The sequence below is a fragment of the Anguilla anguilla genome, chromosome 1 (assembly GCF_013347855.1).
Source record: "Anguilla anguilla isolate fAngAng1 chromosome 1, fAngAng1.pri, whole genome shotgun sequence".
Classification (NCBI taxonomy): Eukaryota; Metazoa; Chordata; class Actinopteri; order Anguilliformes; family Anguillidae; genus Anguilla; species Anguilla anguilla.
The window spans coordinates 9,442,932-9,466,536 of record NC_049201.1 but is presented as its reverse complement, the minus strand read 5'-3'; the positions used below and the strand labels follow the sequence as shown (position 1 = coordinate 9,466,536).

The following is a 23,605-nucleotide window of genomic DNA, read 5'->3' as shown; positions in this document are numbered from 1 at the left end:
GCTCAATCAGATTCAACTGCCACAAATTCAATTGAATCCAGGAGTTCAGCCAAGAAAGAAAACACGTAATCTCTTCGACAAAGCTCTTCTTGTGAAGGCACGACTCTGGTATTTGCGAGATTTAAGTCCCGTCAATGGACTTAGCTGCTGCGAACAAGGTCAGCTCCATATTTTACTTCAGTCTCCTTGTATTTATTGGTGTTTGTGACTTTTATTTGCTTTGGAGGTGGTCTTAGGGGGATTTACACACGCATTAAATTTCAGCAAGGGGCTAGATTTTTTTTTCCCTGGAGCAAAGAGGCGGAATTCCTCTGTTCCTGCGATTGGCTCTCGCAGCCATATCCACAAGGTAAACACCGTTTCATAATGCGACCCCTTGGTCTACTCGTGACCTCAGGTCCATGTCAGCTGTCCAGAGGCAGTTTGAAACCTGTGACACGGCGATTGCACCCTCCACAAATCTGGGCTTCATGTTCTCAAGGCCAACGGAGACACTCGCGCAACTATTTAAAACAGTGCAGTAAAACTTTATTTTAACATGGTAGTGCTTGCATACAGCTTTTAGTGAACTATGAAATATGGATAGACGTGTTACATTCATTGGCCACGAACAAAATGAAACAAAAAAAGTGAGGCTATCACCTCACTATGTGTCAGAAACAGAACCTGATGTAATACACTTCAAAGAAACAAATAACCAAACAAAAAACAAAACAATACTTTAAACCCACATATGTGAAATTCCACTGCATACTGTAGGTGGTAAATCTTCTGTTCTCATAACGCAGAACACTTGAAATTTCTCAGATGTATGTGTGATGAAGCCCACATAATTGGAATGCATGGATCCCCCACCCCCCGTCCTAATAACTGCCACCTCATTCCTGCCATCTGACAGAATTTGGACCTGGCAACCCCCACCCTCATGACCATCTCACATTAATCAACTATGTTAACTGACAGTAACAGAAAAATACTATTTTTCAGAGATAGTTAAAAATGATTACACAACCATTTGCCTTCCCCCCCATACCCTGCAAACAATTTTGTTTAAAAGAAAAAAAGAGGAAAATTAAGCAACTACCAGGCTGCTTTGTGATCTATGGTCCTTCGAGAGAAAAGAGATTTGAATGTTTGAGGGAGTTCTGAAGAAGAGGCTGAATCGGACCCTTCTTCTCCAGACTCAACCGAGGGGTGACGGAAGTCGCCTCTCCGCAGCATGCAGTAAACAGAGCTCAACGGGACGACGGTCACGCGTCACCCACGCAAGAGCGCGACGACGCGCGATCGCGTGTCAGACGCGAGACGCGCGATCGCATTCGCCCAGAGACTGCGCTGGTCTGACGACACTTCAGTTCAACTAGCAATAACAAGAGGAGGGAAGTGGGGAGGAAATGACGATTAAAAAAAAATTTTAAAAAGACATTTGGGGTTTCACACTGGCAGCAATCAGAGGCCTGCCTCACACCTCTGTACTCTTTGAGAACAACTTTTTTTTGCAGAAGTGCAAAACACTGCTTAGCAACGTGCATCGATGGCGTACATGAGACCTACGGTTCCCCAGCTCTCCGAAACTCTCCCACGTATGCTTTCGAACGCACACACACCCCACGCACATCTCAACTCGACCCTATATACATGCACCAATTATTGCAGTGTTTACTGAAACCTTGCACCAAACGGGAGAGCCCAACTATATTAACTCAGTTAAACAGAAACAAAGTTGAATAAGTAAAGCTTATTAAATATCAAATATGTACAGCATTTTGTGCAACAGATTCTCCTAGTAAAAAAAAAAAAAGCAATGGCACAATGTCAGATGTTTCTATAAGAGCTTGATGCTGTAAACTACCACATTACAGATAGCTACTGTATAATGTCACATACGAGAGAGATACGTACTGGAAAATGGTGTTCAGCCTCCTTCTCCGACACTATCTACACAAGTCCTTCCAGGAAAGAAGTATCAGACTGGAACACAGTAACATAGTCTATGGATCAGTGCTGCTGAAGATGAGTGCTAACCCAAACCAATACATTCATGTTACTGAATCCACAACATTCATCACACACGTCTTCCCACTGGACCCCACCCCTCCATGGAGCACCCGCTTGGAAATAGCTGGAGGGCATGCACTGGGAGAGGGGACACGTTTCCAGGAAAGGTCCAGGCTTGAGCTTTCGGCCTAGCTCCAGTCACGGTCTGTGCTCTTTGGCAGAGGGTTCTCCTTCCTGCAGTCTTGACTGTAAAAAAAAAAAAAAGGACTCACGCGCACCAAAGTCAACATTTAACTTTTTTTTTTTCTCTCCTGGCTTCTGATACGGTACACAAGCCGCAGCGCACCCAGGCACACGAGGTGCCGGCGTCGGCACGCCAAAGTGCCACGGCTCGTCCGTGCCAAACTCGCCAGACCCCTTGCCAGAGGGGATGCTGGGAATGTTCTCCTGAAACAGGAATCCAGAGAGGGTCTGCCTCCACATTCAAGGCATGAGCCAGTTTAATCAGGGCCACGAGAACAGGTTTCAAAGTGCAAATATTGCATCCCATTTCAGGGCACACAGCCTGTCTGTGCAGGAAGCTTCCGGAACAGGTGCTGCCTGCATGGACAGAATCGACAACAGAGACAAGTGGGGAAAATTTTTGTGGTGGGCGAGGAGGCAAGTCGACACCACAGAGACTGGTCCATGACAGTCTGAGAAGACTCTAGGTTTCAGAATGTTTTCCGCTCTGGAAAAAGCCAAGAAAGTGGTCGACTTCATAGGAAATCAAATTTCCAAATGTTGAGTAGAAATGCAATTAGTCTTTACAGTTTTTTTTTTTCTTATTACAATGTCCAACTAACTTCTCTGGAATCATTTTCTTTAAAAACAATTTGCCAAGTTACAGTGGAAAAGGAATAAAAAGCTAAAACAGCCAAATAAACAAGCTCACAAGGGGGGGGAGGGATCTTCCCCCTACGGGGCTGCATCTGCCCCCCAGCCTGGTCCCATCTGTTAAACTTCCTGCCCCAGAGGGTCCTCGCCATGGTGACCGCCGTCAGCCTGGGAAGGAGGAGGAGGCGGCAAGGGGCGGCGGAGAAGGGGGGAGGGGCTGTGGAATGGAGGGGGGCGTGGCCAAGCTGAGCCGGTCGGATATGCGCTTTTAACAGGCCTGCGGCACGGCGCGGCGCGAGCCGCGAGCCGGATACACCGAGCACCCTCGCCGGGCGACCAGGGCGGGGCGGGGCGGGGCGGGGGGGCTCAGTTCTGCGGGGTGCAGTAGTAGTTCTGCGGGGTCGAGTAGTAGTTCTGGGGCGTGGAGTAGTAGTTGTGGTGCTGGTTGGTCTGCAGGTTGCCGTACGCCAGGAGGAGGGGGGCGGTGCTGGAGGGCGGCCCGTTCAGCAGGTGCGACACGCCCGTCAGGCTGCCCGTCCTCTGTATGGACCCGTACCAGCTGGGCCCGGGCTGGGGTGTGGAGGACTGTATGCTGCTGGGACACGGGAGGAGGAGGAGGAGGAAGGCTTAGTAGCAGCATGGCACAATTAGCCATTTTCCTTAGTTAGACAATACAAATTAATTCACAGCACACTGAGATAATAAAGATAATTAAAACACAGAAATTGAAACCGAATGTACACACGTACACACAAAATGCTGAATGTACACACGTATAAACACGCACACACTGTAAAGGACAGGTTTAGGGTTTAGGGGGGAGAATAAAAGCGGTTTTGGTGCGCACCTGCCCCTGTCCCCTCGGGAGGTGATGCTCCTGGACAGGTCGTCATCGCTGTCGTAGCGCCGCGGATTGTCGAAGAAGTACGCCCTGGAGCTAAAGCTGTGGCTGTTTATCATCCCTCCCGGGGCCTGACGCAGAGCAGAACACGCGCACAAAAATAATCACCGCTACAGTCGACAGAGGAAGCCCAAGGACCAAAGGCATACTGGTCACTCTGGAACGGTAAGGTTTGGCTAACATTCCGTTTCTTTTTTTACTATTAGTGTCCTGCATCATGCTTCTAATTTCCTTCTTTGTTAATTAGTGAAATAAAAAAATAAAAAATCCATATCCATCTATATGCCATGATTGTGCCTGCTTCCTAGATGTGTGAAGCTGTTACCCAGAGATACATACAGATGAAAGAGGTTTGAGGTGAGTGGGAGGTGAGTTTAGCAGTGGAGGCAGTGGGCAGGGGGCTGATGGATATCGGGGGGAGGGGGGGGGGTGGTTGTTGGCTAACAGGAGGTGAATATGATGTCTGGCATAAGGGTGGGGGTGTTGGTAACAGAAGAGTGACTGTGCTGTTGAGGATGGGAGGGGGGTGGGTGTGGGGGGGTTGAGATAAGAGGGGATTAATAAGGCGCTGAGAAGGGGGGGGTGCGGGCGAACAGAAGGGGGATGAGCGGTCTGCAGCGTAGCTGGCGGGCAGCCCTCTCACCAGGTTCTGATTGGGCCGCTGGACCCTGAAGAAGACCACCACCAGGCTGGTGGGCAGAAGCTCCCAGAAGAACAGGATGATCCCAAACACGATGTAGGCCTCCCCGGTGATCTCCACATCGGCCTGAGGAGAAACAACAGCGCTTAGCGACCCAGACAGACAGACAGACACAGAAACACAAACATCAACCTCAGGAGAAACAACAGCATTTAGCAACCCAGACAGACAGACAGATGGACAAGGGGAGAAACAACAGTGCTTGGCAACCCAAACAGACAGACAGACAGCCAGCCAAGACAGACGGACACTCAAACACACATACTGTACATACATATACGCCCTCACACACACACACACACACAAACAGACACAGACAGACAGACACTCACATACATGCATACACACACGCGTGCACACGCACGCACACAGAGAGGCACAGAGACACAGCCAGACAGGCAGCTTCAGCGACGGGCGAAGGGAAGGAACGCGCACAGGCGGCCACGTAACGTGCCGCGGGCGGTGCCAGGACGCCGTGACGACGCCGTGACGACGGGCCCGCACACCCGCGGTGAAGCGCGGGCACACCGAGGAGACAGGCCGGGGAGAGGCTGACCGCTACCAGCCCGTCTCAGGGGTGAAGACAATCTAGGTCACCGCCGCTCCAGCCTGTGGCTGCTCAACAGCCTCGGCTATTTATATCCAAACAAAGACCTTTCCCCCACAGGGACAATATCCGCCTAAATCCCCAGAAATGGATCGTTTCTGCGCAACAGCAAGCCGGGCAGAGAACAGATCTGCGCAGAATGGACTAATTCCTCTTAAGTCTTCATTTAGTACGGCGACTGCAGGGAATATCCACAGATCCCAATGTAAAAATTAATCATGGGTAGATGACACTCACCTAATGCACGTATATACGAGTGCTATTACGAGGGAGGTAGTGTTGTTTTATTCTATTTTCCTAATACAATAAGCCAGCAAATCAGGCGACTGCTGCCTCCGATGGTTCTCACTGTACAACGACGCCAAGCATTTCACACATATTGTGGACATGTGATCTTCTGCAGTTTTTTGGAATGTGACTTACAGATGATACACAGTGAACCTTAAATGAAAAGTCTTTCACACGTCTGTGAAAATGCAGAGATGGCCATTCCAGAGATAGGGAAAGATAAGCCACTCCCGAAACTAATAATGTGCATTAGACCATGCCCAACCAGCCTATTAAGTTAAACTGACATATCACCATAAAGAACAAATACCTATAATTAATATTTTGCCTAGACATATTTTCAAGATTACAAGATTCAGTTGTTCTTTTATGTAGATACGGCAAAATATTTCTCACAAATATATAATGCAATAAAATGCATTAGCTTGTCACAGCCCGAAAAATTATACGAGCATGTTCCAGATCTGACTCTGCTATCCACATCAGCATCGGAGGAGAAGAACTCTCTGACATCATGCACACTCATACAGAAAACACATACCCGCATGCACATGCACGCTGCACACAGGTAAAGACGCATACATGCACAGGCACGTGCAAACAGGCACATCAGAGAGAGAGAGAGGGCGAGAGACTGGGTTGTTTACATACTGATCAGAGGCATGACACATTATTAATTATATCAGCAGATCTGTTGGGCGCTGGCAGCAAAGCGGGGATATTTATCTGGGTCAGGCGGGTTCAGCGGGAGTTTAACAGCCTCGACAAACAGAAACGCGGCTCTCAAACGCGAGAACAAGAGGTCTAAAAAAATAAGACACTCCAAAAAAATAAATAAATAAAACAACAAATAAATCCCAGATCACATCTTGCACACCGCCGAGCATCCCCCCAGGGGGAGGGGGGGGGGGGGTTGGGGGGGAGAGCAGGTCCCCCGGGGGCGGCTCACCTGATCTGACACGTTGTACCAGCCGTAGTTGAAGGGGTTGGGCCGGTGCTCGGGGGACAGGGCCACCACCACCAGGTTGTAGCAGGCCCGGGAGGTGTACAGCAAGATGACCGCCGCCCCAATCGCCGTGGCCTGGCACACGGACGTGCCCTGGGGAGGGGGCGGAAAGAGAGCGTGCTTTAGCCCCTCTTACCCCTCCCAGTGAGAGCCCGCAGGGGCATTCTGGGACAGCGAGCGCTGCCAGAGGCGAAGGCGGGAGCAGCATACAGGAAAGCGCTCATTTCACACATCGCATCTTAGAGGGGCTATAAATGTACCTTTATATTTATACGTTATGTGCAGCCCTCAACCAATTTCAGACTGGAGCAGAGAGGCGCAATTACTGTAATACAGTCGCCTGGAAAGTGTGTGGGCAGTGGAATGTGAGATCTTTCAAGTTTATGATGTTTTAATGTCACAGTCAAGCCAAATTTAAAAATCTGCTTACTGCAGACTAAGTGCATCTGAATCTGAAATATTGTACATGACTAAACCCAATGACTGCCTGTCAGATGACCAACGTCAAGAGACCGAAGCTGCTAGTTTGCCATTTCAGCCCCGAAATTATCACCACCTTCCACCTTTGACCTTCCTGACTTCTGTATGCAGTTATCAATGCCTCACACACAGCATGGCCCTCATCTCAGGTCACCCGGTGATACGCAAACGATTAACATGGCTGTTAAAACAGAAAGGAATGCATGAGCTAGCAAGCTCAATTCAAGGATTTTACAACCTGGAAAGAAAGGATCAACAGAGACATTTTTTTTAAATGACCACATGTGGGAGCTTCGATCCATAACGTGTGAACAACAGATTTTAACAGATTAACAAAAGCTTTAGTTTCCTGATACATTAAACTGACTGGCGACACGGCACTCCAGCTGCCAAAGATTCAAAAACCTCAAGAGAACCGACCCCAACAGCTCTTTTTTCTCTGTGGCTGACGTCGTTACCTACAGATCAAGAGATTGAGCGCAAACAATCCTCCGATTTATACATCCCTTAGACGAGTCGCTGATTTGCATCAATGACACATCCAATTCCAGCCACTGGTGTGAGTGAGGAAGAAAGAAACAGAAGGAGCTCCTGAATGGTGATCCTTAGTAAAAGTGATCAGCGTGATAAAGAGAAACAGTCAACCACAGTTTCAGGACAGGATCAAGCAGGCCAGTTCTCATCCTGAATTTCCTGTTCAGAACCTGCTGCTGGTTTTTATCGTTCCCTTTACCCATGTATAATATGCCTCATTGTTTTTTGAATGCATATAAAATTCAGGTCAACAGTCTTAAAACTTGAACCATAAACAGTATGAAGGAATACATACTTAATGTATTACTTTTTACATACACAGACAAAAGAATTTACCAATAACAGATGCCATTGTATTTACTATTCCAATGCTACATGCATTTCATTTTCCATATTAAAGCACTTTGAGCTGCTTGTTTCCTCGAAAGAAAAGTCATATACATGCAAAGTTTATGATGACGATTATTACAATTATAATCATTACAATGATCATCACTGACTTGTGGTTTTTGTTTGTCCGTCAGTAGGAAATACTACTTCCTGGATGTGAAGAAAAGTTTAAAAAAAATTTCCTCATCATCCTCCTCTGTCCTCCCAGAGTGGGTCTCCACACCTCCCGTTCTCACGGTTACCATCCCATCCCGCAGCCAACCAGTTTCAACCCTCCCGCCGCTCCCCCAAGACCGGCGCACCTTGGACTCGAGGTAGACGTTGGCGGAGGACATCTTGGCGATCCTGAAGATGCAGACGGCGAGGGAGATGGCGCAGAGCACGAAGAGGCTGTCGTTGATGAGGACGCGCGCCAGCACGGCGTGCCTCACCTCCCCGTCCCCCACGCTGCCCTGCACCAGCATGGCGCACGTCACGTTCACCACCAGGAAGAAGAGGCTGGCGAACAGGAAGCCCAGCCGCAGAGGAACCCTGGGAAGACCGCCAAAACAAGTCCGTCAGCGTGAGGGCGCTTTAAAGACCCAAAGGGCGCAATGACAGCAGTCTGAGGCACAGAGGACAGAGTGGACATTGGATCAAATGTAAAAACAAGCACGGAACCGTCCAGACCCACGGCGCAACTCACTTCCGCAGACACATTTTACCTGGCACCACCTGCGCATGCGTCCCACAAAACGTCCCTCAAAGGTCACCCGTGAGTGAGTGAGTGAGTGACCACAGTTTGCCGTGCATAGCCCACGGCACCAGTTCCTGCGCGCCGTGGGAAAAACTAATGAGTAGTAACTGTCATCCTCTGCTATCCTGTAGGCGTGGCCTGTACAGCAGGAGATTTCAACTTCTTTCAGCTTCTTACCCCACAACAGCCAGTAATCACGGGCCCAAAGTGCTTATTTGCAGAGAAAGTCTAATCAATTCGAGCTCCGAACCCAAATCAATTTCTCCTTTAAGCAGATATTTACAACCCGGAGGAGCCTGTGCTGAACTGAAACAGACAACACAAGCGCCACTCAAACAAGTGAATAAAGGAGAGCTAATTTACTGCTCACTGCATTATGAAGCTTTCTTATTTACTGCTTACTGCATTGTGAAGCTTTCTTATTTACTGCTTACTCCATTATGAAGCTTTTCTTCATTCTCCAACAATGCAGGACCGATTTGCTTTTTTTGATAGAACCAGTCGTAGGTGTGTGACCAAGTGGATCTTTTTAAAAAAAAAAAAAAATTTAAATGCTCATTCTTTCTTTGTCACTTCTTATTACAGCATAATGTTCGCGCTAACTGAACTAAAACAAAAGAGCTTTAAAAGACAGATTACCTAGGAATGAACAGAGAATAAACACCGCTTCCAATTATGACAATCAGCCTTTGATACTGATCCTGTCAACTCAACTTAAAGCACTGAAAAGAACACGGCTGCATACTTACTTGTATTTGTTAAGCTCTGGAGAATACTTCGCTTTGGCTTTAAACATTACCTGAGGGAGGGGGAAAAAAAAGGAAAAAAGAGAGCATTTTAATGAGATATGTCCTGGAAAAACAGAACTGAAGAAATCTAAATGACAAACAAACAGGTCCCCACAGGTCTCAGGTCTGTCGTGATGTCAGTGGGTAAACAAGCTGAGCTCCAGGACGGCCACAACAACGGGCATATCGCAGGTTATGTTGGCTTAACACATCGTTCCGACCGCACCTTTCAGAGCTATAGAACAAGGCCCTCAGCTGCTGTGACCGATTCTCAAACACTGCTTTTGTGTCTTTGTTTCCTCTCTGATATTTTCCCCGTGTACTTCCGTATCCAACGCAAATGACCGGAGGTGGGCTGTGGGAACTAGAGACTGGCCCAGGGCAACGGTCGAGACCGTTAATGAAGAACGAAAGCAGTTCGGCACACGCACCTCCACAGTCTGGGATTAAGGGAGAGCCGACGGGCAGGAACAGAGTGGGAAAGGAGGAGAAGGATAGATTAACCGGCTTCGCCATCTCAAAAAGTTCAAAATGAGAAAAACACCCAAAACCATTTGCAGTACAAACAGAATAATAGCAATCTTCACTAAACCCACACAGATTTATAAATCAGGGACTGAGGCTGATTCAGCGAAGATGAATACACTTCAGAGCCTTAAGGCTGTGTGTTTCTGTTGTTGTAGATGCTGTTTGTTCATAAGCTGAAAACAAGCGAACCTGTGGCAGACAGACAGACTGACCGACTGACCGACTGACCGAATCAGCCTGACAGCCTGACTGACTGACTGACTGACTGCCTGACTGCCTGACTGACCGACAAGCCTGACTGACTGACTGACTGACTGACAGCCTGACTGACTGACTGACTGACAGCCGCACCACAGAGATGGGCGTCGCTCACCCCACGTTCACCACCGAGGCCCTACCGTTGGGCACCTGCGCTGGCAAAACTCCCATAACAAAAACACTCCAGATCAAACAAAAGCACACCAGCGCCTTTCTGTTCAAACGCTCATTTGCATCTGATTGTTATTCAATTCGCCGCTTGTTGACAGTCTAATACCCATTCGGCAACTCTTCCAAACACATGCCCACTGGCTTTTCATCCCGTGTTTTCCCATGGCGACCACAGGGTGTCAGACCACAAAACCGAAGCCAGCGACTTAGCCGAGACCCTCCAGGACTGTGGGTCTTTTCCACATGGGGCGAGCACGCACATTAGCCTACTGTAAAAATAAACAACAAACAAAAGAACAAAGGCAAGAACAAACTGAGGCAACATATGCAAAGCGGGTTTTGTTTGGGAAACAGCTGTGAAATCCACACGCAAGTCTGAAATTCCTAGCGGCTCTGCTTTAGAGAGGTAAGGTTCCAGCACACATACATGCGCACTCTCACACACGCACACACTCCCATAAAAACACACACAAACACACAAACAAACACATACACACACAGTCACACACACAAGCGAACACAAACAAACATGCACAGACACAGTCACAGACATAAACAAACACACAAGCAAACTCACAAACATGAACGCGAACATACACATACACAGTTGCATACACAAACACACGCACATAAACACAAACATACACAGTCAGACACACACAAACAAACACACATAAACACAAACACACACACACACCGGCACTAATGACAGAGCAGCAGTATAGCTGCCTTGCTGAAGGCACATGGGGGGATTACTAGCGATGGGGGGCAGTGACCGTCAGAAAACCAGCAGATTCCCCAGACTCCTTATTCCAGGAGGATGGCTAAATCTAATCTAATCGTTAATCGTGGCCATCCGTGCCAGCTTAGCAGTGGACAGAGATAGAAGGGGGGAGAGACAGAGAGAGAGAGAGAGAGAGAGAGAGAGGAGTGAAAGAAAGACAGAGAGCAACAGAGAGACAGAAAGAGAGACTGTCAAACACAGGGATAGAGAAGGAGAGAGAGAAAGGGGGAGGGACTGCGCAGAACAGGATGGGTTATTTATGACGAACTGAAATTCCTGCCACTTAACTGAGAAAGTTGGAATGGAAATACCACAGCCTGCTGGTTGGGTGAGGGGGCGGGGATTTTTCAGGGTGTTTTAGGGGAGTGTCTTTTTAAAGTGCTTCCTTATCTCTAGTCTCTAGGTGCAGGCCGGCGGGCAGTCAGTGACATACTGGGGAACACGGCACCTCCTGTATACAGGACTATAAAAACACTGCACTGTCATTTCAGCACGCTGTTGCTGAACTACACATCCACAGTGAAAAACACCCACAGTATGAATACCACAGGGCGAAGTCTGAATAAATTAACACCCATGTCCGTTCAGATCGCCCCACCCCTCTGACGAAAATGCCGAGTCAAGGTTTTGAGACATTAAAGTAGTGAAGTATGAAGTATGAAGATATGTGGGGGGGGGCATATTTTTGTTTGCTACAGAGCACTGCTCGGAGGTAAAGAGCAGTGCACTTGGCTTGCAGCTGAAATTGGTTTGGGGTTACCAGGACAACAGATCGAAGCCACGGTCTCCTGAAGTACAGGAATGGGCAGAGAAACAGTGGAAACAGCCACCCGACTGAACAGAGCAAAAACTGCGCCTCAGCACTGCGTACGACGGGATGGGGTTTAGAGAGGCAGCGCAGGGTCAGACCCCCCGGGGAGAGAAACCGCCGGAAGCGCTCCACTTTAACAGAGAGGGACGCCCTCTGTGCGCAACGCACGGCCCGCGCTCAGAGAACACGCCGAGGAGGAAAACCAGGCCACGTTTCCCGCAAGACTATCAGTTCAGAACCGACGCTCCCTCCGAAACGTCAAAAAAGCCTGCGGCCTGTGGACCAGCCTCTCTCTCTCTCTCTCTCTCTCTCTCTCAGGACACAGAAGCGTGACGTTTGTGGAAACCGTTTTTGTTTCTCGTCTCTGTCGGAGTAAATACAGGCGTGACTCACATAAGCAGGTCTCCAGTCGCGAGTGCTGGTAGGGTAAGAGGGATGGGATTAGGCAGGTTGGCAGGATGAGGGGAGGTCAATGTCGACCGCGGCGTAAGAAGAGTCTGCTCTCTACATCTGAAGACCCATTCGATTCTTTCAAATAAAAGGTTTGGGGGGAAAATTTCGGAGGCCTATTTGAATCTGTGTCACTGCGGCCCAACTGCAAAATGGGAGGTGGATCTTTCACAAATGTCTGAGTGACAGGGATGAAGATTCCCCTGGAGGGTGAGCACACATTCGTACTGCACGCCAAACCAAGTGTGTCTTAAAATGCATCAAAGGTGCGGTATTTTGAGCATGAGAAAACTGACAGGCGGCACGCATGTTTTGTTAAGGGAAAGATGCCCTTTTGGAGCTTCTCGCACCGTCAGTTTCAGCTTCTCCTTTCCCGGTCTTGTCCTTAGCCTCTTTCATTTCCCCTTCACGCGCGTCTGCTCTACTTACACACTGTGTGTATGCAGGGGTGGGTGGGGGTGGGTGGAGTGGGTGCGCAGTATCTGTTCCCCGTTACCGTACAACCCCAGTTTCACTGCCATCTATTTAAAGTTAAATTTCATTCGCATCTCCACTTCAAGGGAACTGCTAAGGTTCTTTCCACACAATGGAAAGGAGGTGGTGTGGGGAAGGGAGATTCAAGGGCTTAAAAACAAAACTCGACAGTCGAGTCGACAGTCATAAAAATGTGATGATTGGCTTCACGTGCCGAGTAAATCAGACCAATTTATCCTGAAAAATTGCTTTATTGCTTTATTCGGACAGGTAGAAAGCGGAGGGTAACCGATAGAGAAGGGACCGCAGCTGAGAGCGCCCTGGTGGGGGGATCAAACCCCACCCCCCCACCCAGACGGGGGACTCGAAAGTCGGCCACCCCACGAACCGCACCCCACCTCTCGCCCCAGCTCAGACCCAGTCTTCGCCCGCCTGCGGTGCGTACGCACGTAAAAACAAAAGCAGCTCCACCCGAACCTGCCATGAACCACCCAGGGGCGCAGAGACCAGCCGCAGGCCCTCATGGCGGGAGCGCGATCATCCCTCCAATCACACGCTGCCTTCAGCACAAGCCCCGCTAATAAGTTCAGCCCAGTCGTTTTCTCAGAGAGGAAATGGCCGTCCGCTGAGACGCAGGAACTCCCCCGTGTCCATGAGGTAAAAGTCATTTTATCCATTTCTGTCTTCACAATTTCAGGAAAACAACTTGGGGAGTCTGGAATTCAGTTTTCGGCAAACTAATTAAAACTCGCTAAATATATCAGCCTGTTTGAAAACGCTTCACCCACTTCTGATCCATTATCTTCCATTAGCAGAAGCTGGACATATGAGCAGATTAATTCTGTAGTGTTTACTCAGAATTATGAACATCAGTTTTTATATTTTGTGCCGGTACTCCTTTCCTTGAGCACAGCTGGGCCCATTTTAGAGTGCATGTGCTACTGATAATGGTTCCAAGCGAAAATACCATTGGACATCATTTTCAGATAAATAATGAGGTGATATACATATCCACTACCTCTGGAGGCATAACATTGCTGCACTTGTTGCTATGGAGGTAAGGCTGTGGGCATAGGCCATTTCCGAGTTCATGATCTAAAGCAGGAATATACACTTCACTTAACCAGACAGGATGTCAGAAACTTCTCTAAATAACTAGTAGGCCTATATCCTGTACGGGGCAACTGAAAACATACACAAGCTTGAACAAATAAGAAAAAAAAGAAAGTGAACAAAGTGTCCCTCTAAACAGCTACTTTTTTAACAATTAGGCTAAATTACTGACCCATTAAATAACCGGCTGTATCAGATTTCCAAAGTCTCTAAATCAATATAGTAGGCACATTGTGATTTTGTCTAATTAAAGCCAAACAATCAGCTCAATTAAATAATTAAGATATTTAATGGAAGCAGAACCATAAGACTCTGTTGGATCAGAACTCCCCCTCATCAGAATAATATCAACTGCCAATCGGAAAATGAGACTGTATGGAGGATTTTTTTTGCTTAAGAAAAGGTGAAATAAATTCAAAATGATAACGTGAGGGGACACAAGTTTGAAATCGACCTTCGTCCAGCGGGTGCCACAAGCCAGCAAAACTGGGGTGGCCAAGCCCTGGCCAATGCTGATCTCTGGCCTTCTGCAACGTCAGCAGGATAGCTTAGGCCACCTCTGACACACAGGGAACTTGTGACTGAAGGAGGTCTGATGGTCCACACAGACTAGGCCTATATTGTGTGAATCAGATGTCAAAACTCCTGACAGCCTCAGTGTCACACAAACGCTTATGCTGAATCGGCCAATGGTAAACACGTCTGTAGCCCAAGCCTCATTACATTACAGGCATTTAGCAGATGCTCTTATCCAGAGCGACTTACACAACTTTTTACATTGCATCCATTTATACAGCTGGCTATATACTGAAGCATTGCAGGTTAAGTACCTTGTGCAAGGGTACAATGGCAGTGTCCTACCCAGGAATCGAACCTATGACCTTTCGGTTACAAGCCCAATTCCTTACCTACTATACCATACAGTGCCGCCCCATCATGGAAGACAGAGAGGGCAAACTCTGGGATATATATGTTTCTGCAAGATATGTAAGATTAAACAGCTCTTCTTCTCCAATACTCCAGTGAACTGGCCGCATTACCCACTTTTTGTCTTTAATAGACAAGCAGGTCTCTATTACCTAGAGAGCACTACTGCCGAATACAGTTCCTCCCCACACAGAGAGCTTGTTACCCACCAATAACGGCGTTCCATATTTAAAACCGCCAAAGATGTAACTTGTGAGAAGCGGCGACTAAATAAATCACCAAGGGGCGGAAAGGAATGCCTTCACAACAAAGACGACTTTGCTCCATAAATCCAAAGACAATTCCATCATCGCTGGCGAGATACAGAAGCGGGCGATCAATCAAGGACCCCGCATTCGGTACAGTGGCCTGTAGTAACTGACAGGATTCAGACGGAAGGTCCATCTCAGATGCGGGAGAGCTTCCAGAGATTGCGGAACTGATATTCTGCCGTTTTGAGTCACGTGGAGCGTGACTCACACTCAGCCTCCACGTGAGTAATGTGTGCATGCGCTGCGGAGGATCGCTCACTTCCTGGGGAGCACACCCCGTTCGGGCCCTACACGCTTGGGTGCGATGATGCACCGTGCGGTTCGGAACGCACTCCTGACCAGACCAGCGCCGACCGTGGAATAGCCTCTTCAGGAAGGGGGCTGTTTCAGTCAGCAGGGTAATTTTCTGCCTGATCATATGACAGCGCCTCCTCTGGTCGAAAGGGGTGCCTGCAGTCTGCCAGTGTAAGTGATGCAGCCCCCCTGCGGGAAATGCCCACATAGCAATGCCCAACAACTGGCGGTTTGGAACGTAAAAATATGTGGTGTAGAGACAGTTGTGGATTTGAATGTCACCCAAACAAGCAGGCACTCTACCAATCACTGGATGGTGTTTCAGAAATTCCAAAATCTTTCAAACATTATTGGCTGTAAAAAAAATAATAAATAAAATAGGAGGAAAAGGCTTTTTTAAACTTAAATTATATTAAATAAGCATTAGATCAATGACTGAAGCACATCTGGTGTAAATACAATCTGTATTTGAGATAGTTATATCCAACCTATTTTTTAGAAGAAGATTCTTAAGAAAAAGACCAGTTTACAATGTGAACAAGAGACCAGGCAGTGCAGATGCATTTCCAAACGCGCACACATGCATCTGGGAATGGTTCGATGTAAAGGAAATGTAGAAGACGTGCGTTAATGCTGGACTTCAGCTGGCATTAAAAACATCTGTCAAAAAGTAAACGCATTTCAGGCTAGCCACAGAGCCCAGAGGATCGAGGGTGCAGCTGCAGTGCAGCAGGGCTGGCGTTTGGCACGGTGGGAGAGGGTACTTTCACACACACGTCACCTCTGCATTCTTCAGAGCTCAGCGCACCTAGCCCTTTCAACCGAACCGGCCATGCGTGACGACGGCCCACACCGTGGATCAGGCCAATCTGGCAGGGCTACAAAGGAAGCAGCCTACTTGGGAATGCTCCAATCGGCTCACATTTTCACAGGAAGGACCGACCCCATGAGCTTACTGTAGGCCCTGAATAGTAATAACAGCTAGAATGAAGAATAGATTATAAAACTTAATGTAATGGGCAAAAAGGCTTCCGCTGTTGCCGGGAGCAACTGGGAGAGCTGGCGAAGCCGAAGCGCTCGTAGCCAAGTGGGAATTCGATGCTCCCCAAAATGAAATTGGGGGCTCTTCCTGTGTTTAGTCTGAAAGGCTAACACTAACATCAGCTTGCAGACAGACACCCTGGCGGACTAAACAGGGCGAATGACAGGCCACATCTTGTTTATGATAGATAAGGATTAGTGCGCTATGCTGAAGACTGGACACAGTGAGGGCCGGTGGTGATCAGTGAAATTTCTTGGCTTGGTCGCTGAAATTTGACCAAGCGGTGGAGCTGGCAGCTCACTGTGTCTCAGATTCAGCCTGTCCTCTCTCGTTCTCTTCAGCTCTGCTTTTCCATTTTCAAATTCAGTGTGCATTATTGGGGGAGAGCTTTTTAGAAAAATTTCTTTTTTTAAAAGAGAATTCCATTGTGTGTTTCACCATTACTCACTATTCACTATTATTATGACAGGTTTAAGAGCACTGTGTATTATTCAAAGTCTGGGTTTACCAGTCCATGAAATAATAGACATGCTAATGCACTGTAAAATCAGTTTATTTACTTTTCTCATATACATAAGCAAAGCTAAACTACTCATACTGTATATCCAGCACAATTAAAGTGCTTGACATTAAGTAGCCTACTTTCTCTGGCTGAGAGTGGACTGACTGCATTTACAAACTCACCAGGGGTGAAAGGGGTTTCAACTTGGTTTAACCCCACACCCCCAAAAAAAGGTAGTTTAACCTAATGCCTTTTTTCAGACAGTCAGACAAAGGGGTGTCTTTAAGCTAGGGGTTAAACTGAAATCTGGAAGCCCTACATTCAACTCCACTCCATTATCAACTGACCACATTATCTTATGAGCATTTCTTCAAGGTCTAAGAAACACTGAACAATCCCCCATCTGACCTGTTATTCTGGTTCTTATTCTGAAGTTGGAAAGAGACAGGAGGGTCATGAGGCCTGGAATAACAACATTCATTGTCACATGATTCCCAGTGTCAGTGTTGAATTCCATTTTTTCCCCCCCATTGCCCAATTTGGAATAGCGAATTGTTCATTTCAGACATGTCCATTTACAGTAACATCTTGTCATTTTTATGTTTGTGAGAAACATGCTAAGTACTGATGCTTTTCACTCTGGAATCCACCAGCTGAGGTGTGCAGCCAGGTGATAAACGGTGCCACCAGACCAGATGGATCACAGGATCCCGATCAATCAGAGAAGTCGTTACTCTCTGATGACGCATGGGATCGCTGACTGACCGAAGCACTTCCTCTCTGGGTGAAGCTGTGGTCGGCTACGTGACTCCCCGCAGGTTTCCCAGGCGACGGTCAACATTGACATGGTCAGGATAGGAGTTAGGATCACTGAGCATGTGACTGTGCTGGCAGCTTGTGCTTTAGCCGGGTATGTTACCCAGCAGCCCTGAAAGGCACAATATTTGATGATACACAAAGGGGTGCAAAAATTTTTTTACGTACATATAATACTCCATCACCTATGAAATGGAGAAATCTGTGGTTGGAAAGTAGCAAAATATAGCTATCTATGCTGCTACCAGTAAGACGCTGCTTTCAGTTCGGGGAAATACAAATTTTGTACATTTGAATCGCACTAAACAGGAAACAGCAGCGATTTACGAGACAAAAGAAGAACATAGCCTACCATCATCCTAAATGTTTTTAAAACAGTTCTAAAATGGAAATGCTATCTGACTGGCGGTCACTGGGAACAGTCTGAATAGCCTATAAACTACAGGTGAATGATGAAAAATGAATGCTGCTGATCTATGAGATCACATTACACTAGACCTAAAATTGAGGCAACGTAAAATCAGATTTCTAGACCGGCACATAATTTGTCTTAAATATGATTTAAAAAATTAACATTAGAATGTTAAAATGTAAGAAATGTTAGAAACCATATTTATAAATGCCAGTGCTATGCCTATGTAGAACAGAAGCCAGCAATTAGCTGGCAGAAATAACAAGGCAAAGACAAGAACACAAGCCACCCCCCTAAAGAACTTTGCATGAGTCAGAAACGCTGGGGAACAGCTGCTTAATGTAAACAGCTGGTGTTCAAGGCACACCGAACTGAAATGCATTTCTGCCACAACGGAGGAGACTTGCTGAAATTGTAATCTGAAAAATTAATTTCTCATCACTTTGCCCCAACCTCCTGGGAGCAAGTGAGAGAGGGACAGAAAGAGAGAGCGCTTAACTAAAGGGAAGCGTGTTACACACCCCCTAGAACTGCAGTGGTGGGGTAGGACAACAGACCAGTGATGTCCTCTGTCCTCTGGCGCTGTAGAACCCCATTAGTGATTAGCCCACTTCAGTAATATGCATCCCTTCATATTAAGGCCCTCCCTTGTCACATAATGCTATCCATCTCCTGCCTGTTGTTTGGCATCCTTGCTTTAGCCAGCACTCAGTAAATTACCATGAAAAATTTCCCCAGAAACGCAGCAGGAAGATTCAGGACTAGCGCTGCAGGTAATTTTCCGCAATTCTTTCAGAAGAAGTTGCACACGCAGTTGTGAACTCAATTCGCCACAGGTCATGACCCACATTCAGGACAGTCGCATTAAGCATCCTGAACTCCTGCTTCAGTGGAGCAGTGCATTCGGGAACAGTGCATTCGGGACTGTAGCGCTTACACCTTACATGATAAACACAATGACTGCAAAACAGAGAAACACGAGGCAATATAGAGCGCACCCTTTAGAGGTCGCAAAACAACGGAAGATTTCCGATTGCAGCCGTTTCTCCCCCTTAGACACAATTAATTTAATGACACACATTTGAATTCAACATCGGGTCTACATTGAAGGTGTCCTCCCTGTTCATCGAACCCATTGCGCCATTGTGCAAAGAGTGAGTGATTCTTGCAGGGTGCTGCACACCCCGCTTTTGTGCTCCTGGAATTGTACAGCTCTGAAAACGGTGATGTAATGTTCCTGCAGGTGCCTCTGATTGGCTCATGCTTTTAAATGCCAACTCCAGCAGACCTCAGTATCTGAGCACCGCTCTCCACTGACAGAGCGGAGAAAACGCTGAAATACTCCTCCCCATTATGTGCACGCTCTTCTAAATATTGTTTTTGGGAGCAGAAAACCCAGGAGCACAATCTTAAAGATTACAAATCCTGCTAATGATGGCATCTCGATCCACAGGAAACTGCAGGACTTGTCCTACAGGTTAAATGCTGCTCTTCTGACTGTCTAAACAAAGGAAAAAGTAGTCTGCACCACGAGAATGATTATTCAACGAATGAATGAACTCCTACTACCAATTCCAAGGACAAGTAAAGAAAATTATAATAAATTACAAAATTCACCCACTCCATCCAATACAGATTATGGTGATTCTGTTTGACAAGTCCAACAAGTATAGAACCTTTAATATCCAGTCAACAAAGGAAACACTTTGCTTCACCCTTTAACGTACAACACATTTAACTGTATATTGTCACTAGGATCTGTACAATATTAATTAGCAACTTGTAGTAAACAACATTCACTGTATTACTAATGAGTAATCCATCTTAAAATGCTCTTCTAAAAAAAGTCAAAGCATTACCATTTGCATCATAATTATACATGCTCTGTCATTTATTTGGACACTAATGACACACTGTTGTTAAGTGAGAATGAAATATTGTGTCTTTATTTTATTCAAAACAACGAGTTTAATTTCAGATTTCACTTAAAATAATGGTTCTTATTGCTATTTGGCTAAGACATCTGTAACAGTAGCAACATGCACGATGGAGGGTGTGCTTCGAAATTGCAGCTAGAGAGAGATTAGTCAGTTACAATCAGTTAATCAGTCGTCATTAACCAAAAATATTAAGTTATTTAAACTTTGTTCAAAAAACGTTTGGGGAAACAGAACAGTGACATACACTGAGACCAAAAGATAGTGTTGAATACACATTAAGTACAACGTATCCGCCGTCAGATTTTCTTGTTGAAATATATCAGAGCAATCAGTCTGGACAAGAATACATGCCGAGTGAAATTACCACTGACAGTGCAGTGTTGGGGGCAACAATGGACATAATCGGGGGGTCCCTTCTGAAACAATCACGTTTTAGCATCGCAGTAAATGTTACGAGAAAAGCATAGAAACCTTCGGCTATGAGCTTGCCCCACAAATATGCTATATAAAAGGGACCATGTCATATTGGGGGGAGTGGAGGGGGGCGGGGGGCAGAACCAAGGCGTATTGAATTATGTCGGATTGCAAAAACGCACAACTGCTAAAACAATGCCATTGTTTATCAACGGAAAACACTGGATCGTTTGCCCTCTTGAATAAGCCAACCTCCAACTTAGTTACTTTGCAAGGCATTCTGTCTGGGCAAGTGCATTTCGAAAACAAAAAGAATGGCCATCATGCATTTCAGCGCAGTGCATTTAAGTAACCGCACAGACTACCAATCACCGAAAACCGACTCGTAAACACCCATATATAAAGCAATGTGCACAGGGTGTCGGGTGGAAAACCAAATTGAAATATTCACTACAAGGACGGCAACTTGACCAGACGAAAAAAAGCGTTATCTACAACAGCTTGCTCTCCATGAACAAGACGACTGACGGGCAGCTAAGTGTGGTGTAAATGACTCATTGTTACAGACAAACATTTTCTTTAGCCATTTCAAGATAGATTAGAGTAAAATGTAAATTTATCTCATATCTTACCTGTGCAAAATACAGATTTAGCAGACACAGTGTGAAGAACTGCAGGCATACGGGAAAACAGTACAAAAACCAGTAAGGCAAAGGCTGTAATTGGTTCGCCTGAACAACGTTCTTGAAGTAAAAAGAAAACAACGTAGTCCTCAGCGCTGACCACAGCAGACAGAGAAACAGAAAAACGCTCTGATAGCTGAAGCGCTTGTGGCCATAGTGCAAAATGAGCCAGAGTTGCAGGTAAACAAACACAAAGAGCAGCGAGTACAGAATCGTATACACAACGGTTAGTCCGAGCTCCACTGAAGGGGGGACCGCAGCTCGGATCGGTTCATCAGTTGTGTCCGTTACAGACGTAAAAACACTGAGACTGACCTGGTTGTCGGTCAACAACATAGCTGATAGGTAAAATATATCCACAGTTGACTAAATATCTACTTATAACGCTAAATTTTAAAATAATAAAAGGCCTAAACTTTTCATGTCTTTTTTTGAAATTGCTAAAATAATAATAAACACCAACCAACGTGTAACTAACTAGCTATATTTAAAAACAACCAGTGCGGAAAAATAGCTTAAGCGACCTACAAAACAAATCGTTACAGCTACGGTTTAAAAAGAGACAAACAAGAAAAACCCTCCACAGCAGCCCCGCAATCTCTGTTAAGCAGCTCCCTCTGTGCAAAAAACAACTCTGGAGAGGGGAGACGTGATGGGGGGAGCGATCAGCTGAGCAAGACTGCAATTTGAGATCCGCCCCCTAACCAATAGGCAACTGGTCTCGTGTTCACTGCATACACCATATTGGCTCCGAATCGATGCAGTGTTGAAATTCCCCGTTATTAGAGCCAAAATGGAATCGAATTTTAGCCCTTTTCCTCATAATAAACACATAACTCCAAATCCCCGCCTGCTTAGTTCAAAGGGTTATTCATTGGTCGGACAGGCACCAGGCCTCCCCTTTTATACAATTCAATTGGTTGTCGATGATATCAGCTTCAAATGTTCAGCCTCCCTACGTCTGCAATTGGTTTTTTTCACCACGTGAAACGTCTTACAAAAATTAAGATTTTATTGGTTTATTTAGACGTCCGGGACTTTCGTTTTACCGGAAGTTAACATTTAAACTGGAGCCTTTGCTCTCCAGTAGAACATAGGCACTGAGTTTTCCAGTGTGTTTAAATTTATATTTACGAGTCAGGAACCCATAAATTATATGTTTCTCTGAAATAATGAATTTCGTGTTTTGCATTTGGACGAGATAGTCACTCTTTGTAGGTGAGTGCCAGTTTGCTAATTTGGGCTAGTTAACGAGCTTCATCAGAGTAGATATGCTAGCTAGATAATATATATGTTTGATATTTAGCTGAATATCTTATCAACCAACATCAGTAGTGCACGTGGGAAAACCAATCGTGTTTTTACATTTTGTCATTACAGTGGTTTAGTATGGCGTGGGGTTGTTTCATTGTTTTCCTGCTATGTATACAAGAGAAGCCATGCATGACAGAAGACGCATCGAAACTGGTAGAGCATTCAGCAGCTACCTTCCTTCAGACTCTGCAGTCTGGGAAGACTTCATTCGTTTACTTTGCAAATGAAGGTAAGCAATTCGCAATACAAAACAGAAGAGTGTATGCATGTATAGTCAACATTGTCGTTGCATTAAACTAGTCATGTTGACACTTTAGCAATTTTCCCTGTGTAGTGCTAAGTGGCAATAGTGTCGACACATAGCATTGACGCTAAGCAAACGAGGAAGAGTCCAACCTGGACTGTTAAAATCGGTGCAAGCGCAAAAATGAACACATTGTAAGTAACCCAAGCTTTAACTGGGTGTATTGTACAATATGATTCTGATAGCCGAAGGAGCAACCTTTCAGATAACTCTCTTGCACTATTCACTAGATGTAAGGTCCACTGGTGTAGTATATTGAATTATGTATAGTCAACACATTTTCGCAAAACCTCAGTTCGTGTAAGAACTGTTAACTAAATGATGTTGCGTAAGGTTAATGGCAACATAAGATCACAGAACATTAACTTTTTAAATGGAAAGGATCTACCACCCACTTTTGCGGGAAGCCTAGTATTAAAAACACATGTCTTTACTTTTACATCAGAGAAATGACTTGCCAACCTGACATATATATTATGTTACCTTTAGTGCGATCAACTTTACTGCATTTGGTAATTTTGAATTTAATAAATGGAGTATCAATATGAACATGACTTTTTCCAGTAGCCTAACCAGCAAGCTCAAATCTTTAATGGATTAGGAAATGTAATTAACTAATTAGTAAGCTAGAAAATGTTCATGAAGTTCAACTGCCTATTTTAGCTAGCTCATCTCCTTCCTATTTTTAGGTAATCTTAGGTCTAGACCCTGGACAACCTCTGGCCTGTGTATTTGGAATGAACATGAATATAA

At 45.9% G+C, this 23,605-nt stretch overlaps 2 protein-coding genes across 3 annotated transcripts in view; one reads left to right on the top strand and one right to left on the bottom strand.

The window, feature by feature from the left end:
- Positions 1 to 506: 506 nt before the first annotated feature.
- Positions 507 to 21,885, bottom strand: gpr137c (G protein-coupled receptor 137c). Of its 2 annotated transcripts, none has more exons than XM_035379088.1 (7): positions 21,184 to 21,885; positions 9,266 to 9,315; positions 8,083 to 8,311; positions 6,320 to 6,469; positions 4,419 to 4,541; positions 3,722 to 3,846; positions 507 to 3,469 (listed from the first exon to the last, which is right to left on the bottom strand). In XM_035379088.1, the coding sequence occupies exons 1-7, from the start codon at positions 21,568 to 21,570 to the stop codon at positions 3,241 to 3,243; spliced, it is 1,293 nt and encodes a 430-aa protein (XP_035234979.1). In that variant the 5' UTR covers positions 21,571 to 21,885; the 3' UTR covers positions 507 to 3,240. The 2 variants fall into 2 exon arrangements, with proteins under 2 accessions (XP_035234979.1, XP_035235066.1); XM_035379175.1 differs by having other exon boundaries at positions 507 to 3,466.
- A 382-nt stretch (positions 21,886 to 22,267) lies between these two features.
- txndc16 (thioredoxin domain containing 16) overlaps positions 22,268 to 23,605 on the top strand; it is a 29,804-nt gene continuing 28,466 nt past the window's right edge. Inside the window, exons 1-2 of the mRNA XM_035378951.1 lie at positions 22,268 to 22,452; positions 22,615 to 22,777. Coding sequence (XP_035234842.1) covers positions 22,624 to 22,777 — 154 coding nt within the window. The 5' untranslated portion in view covers positions 22,268 to 22,452; positions 22,615 to 22,623. The remainder of the gene's footprint in view (positions 22,453 to 22,614; positions 22,778 to 23,605) is intronic.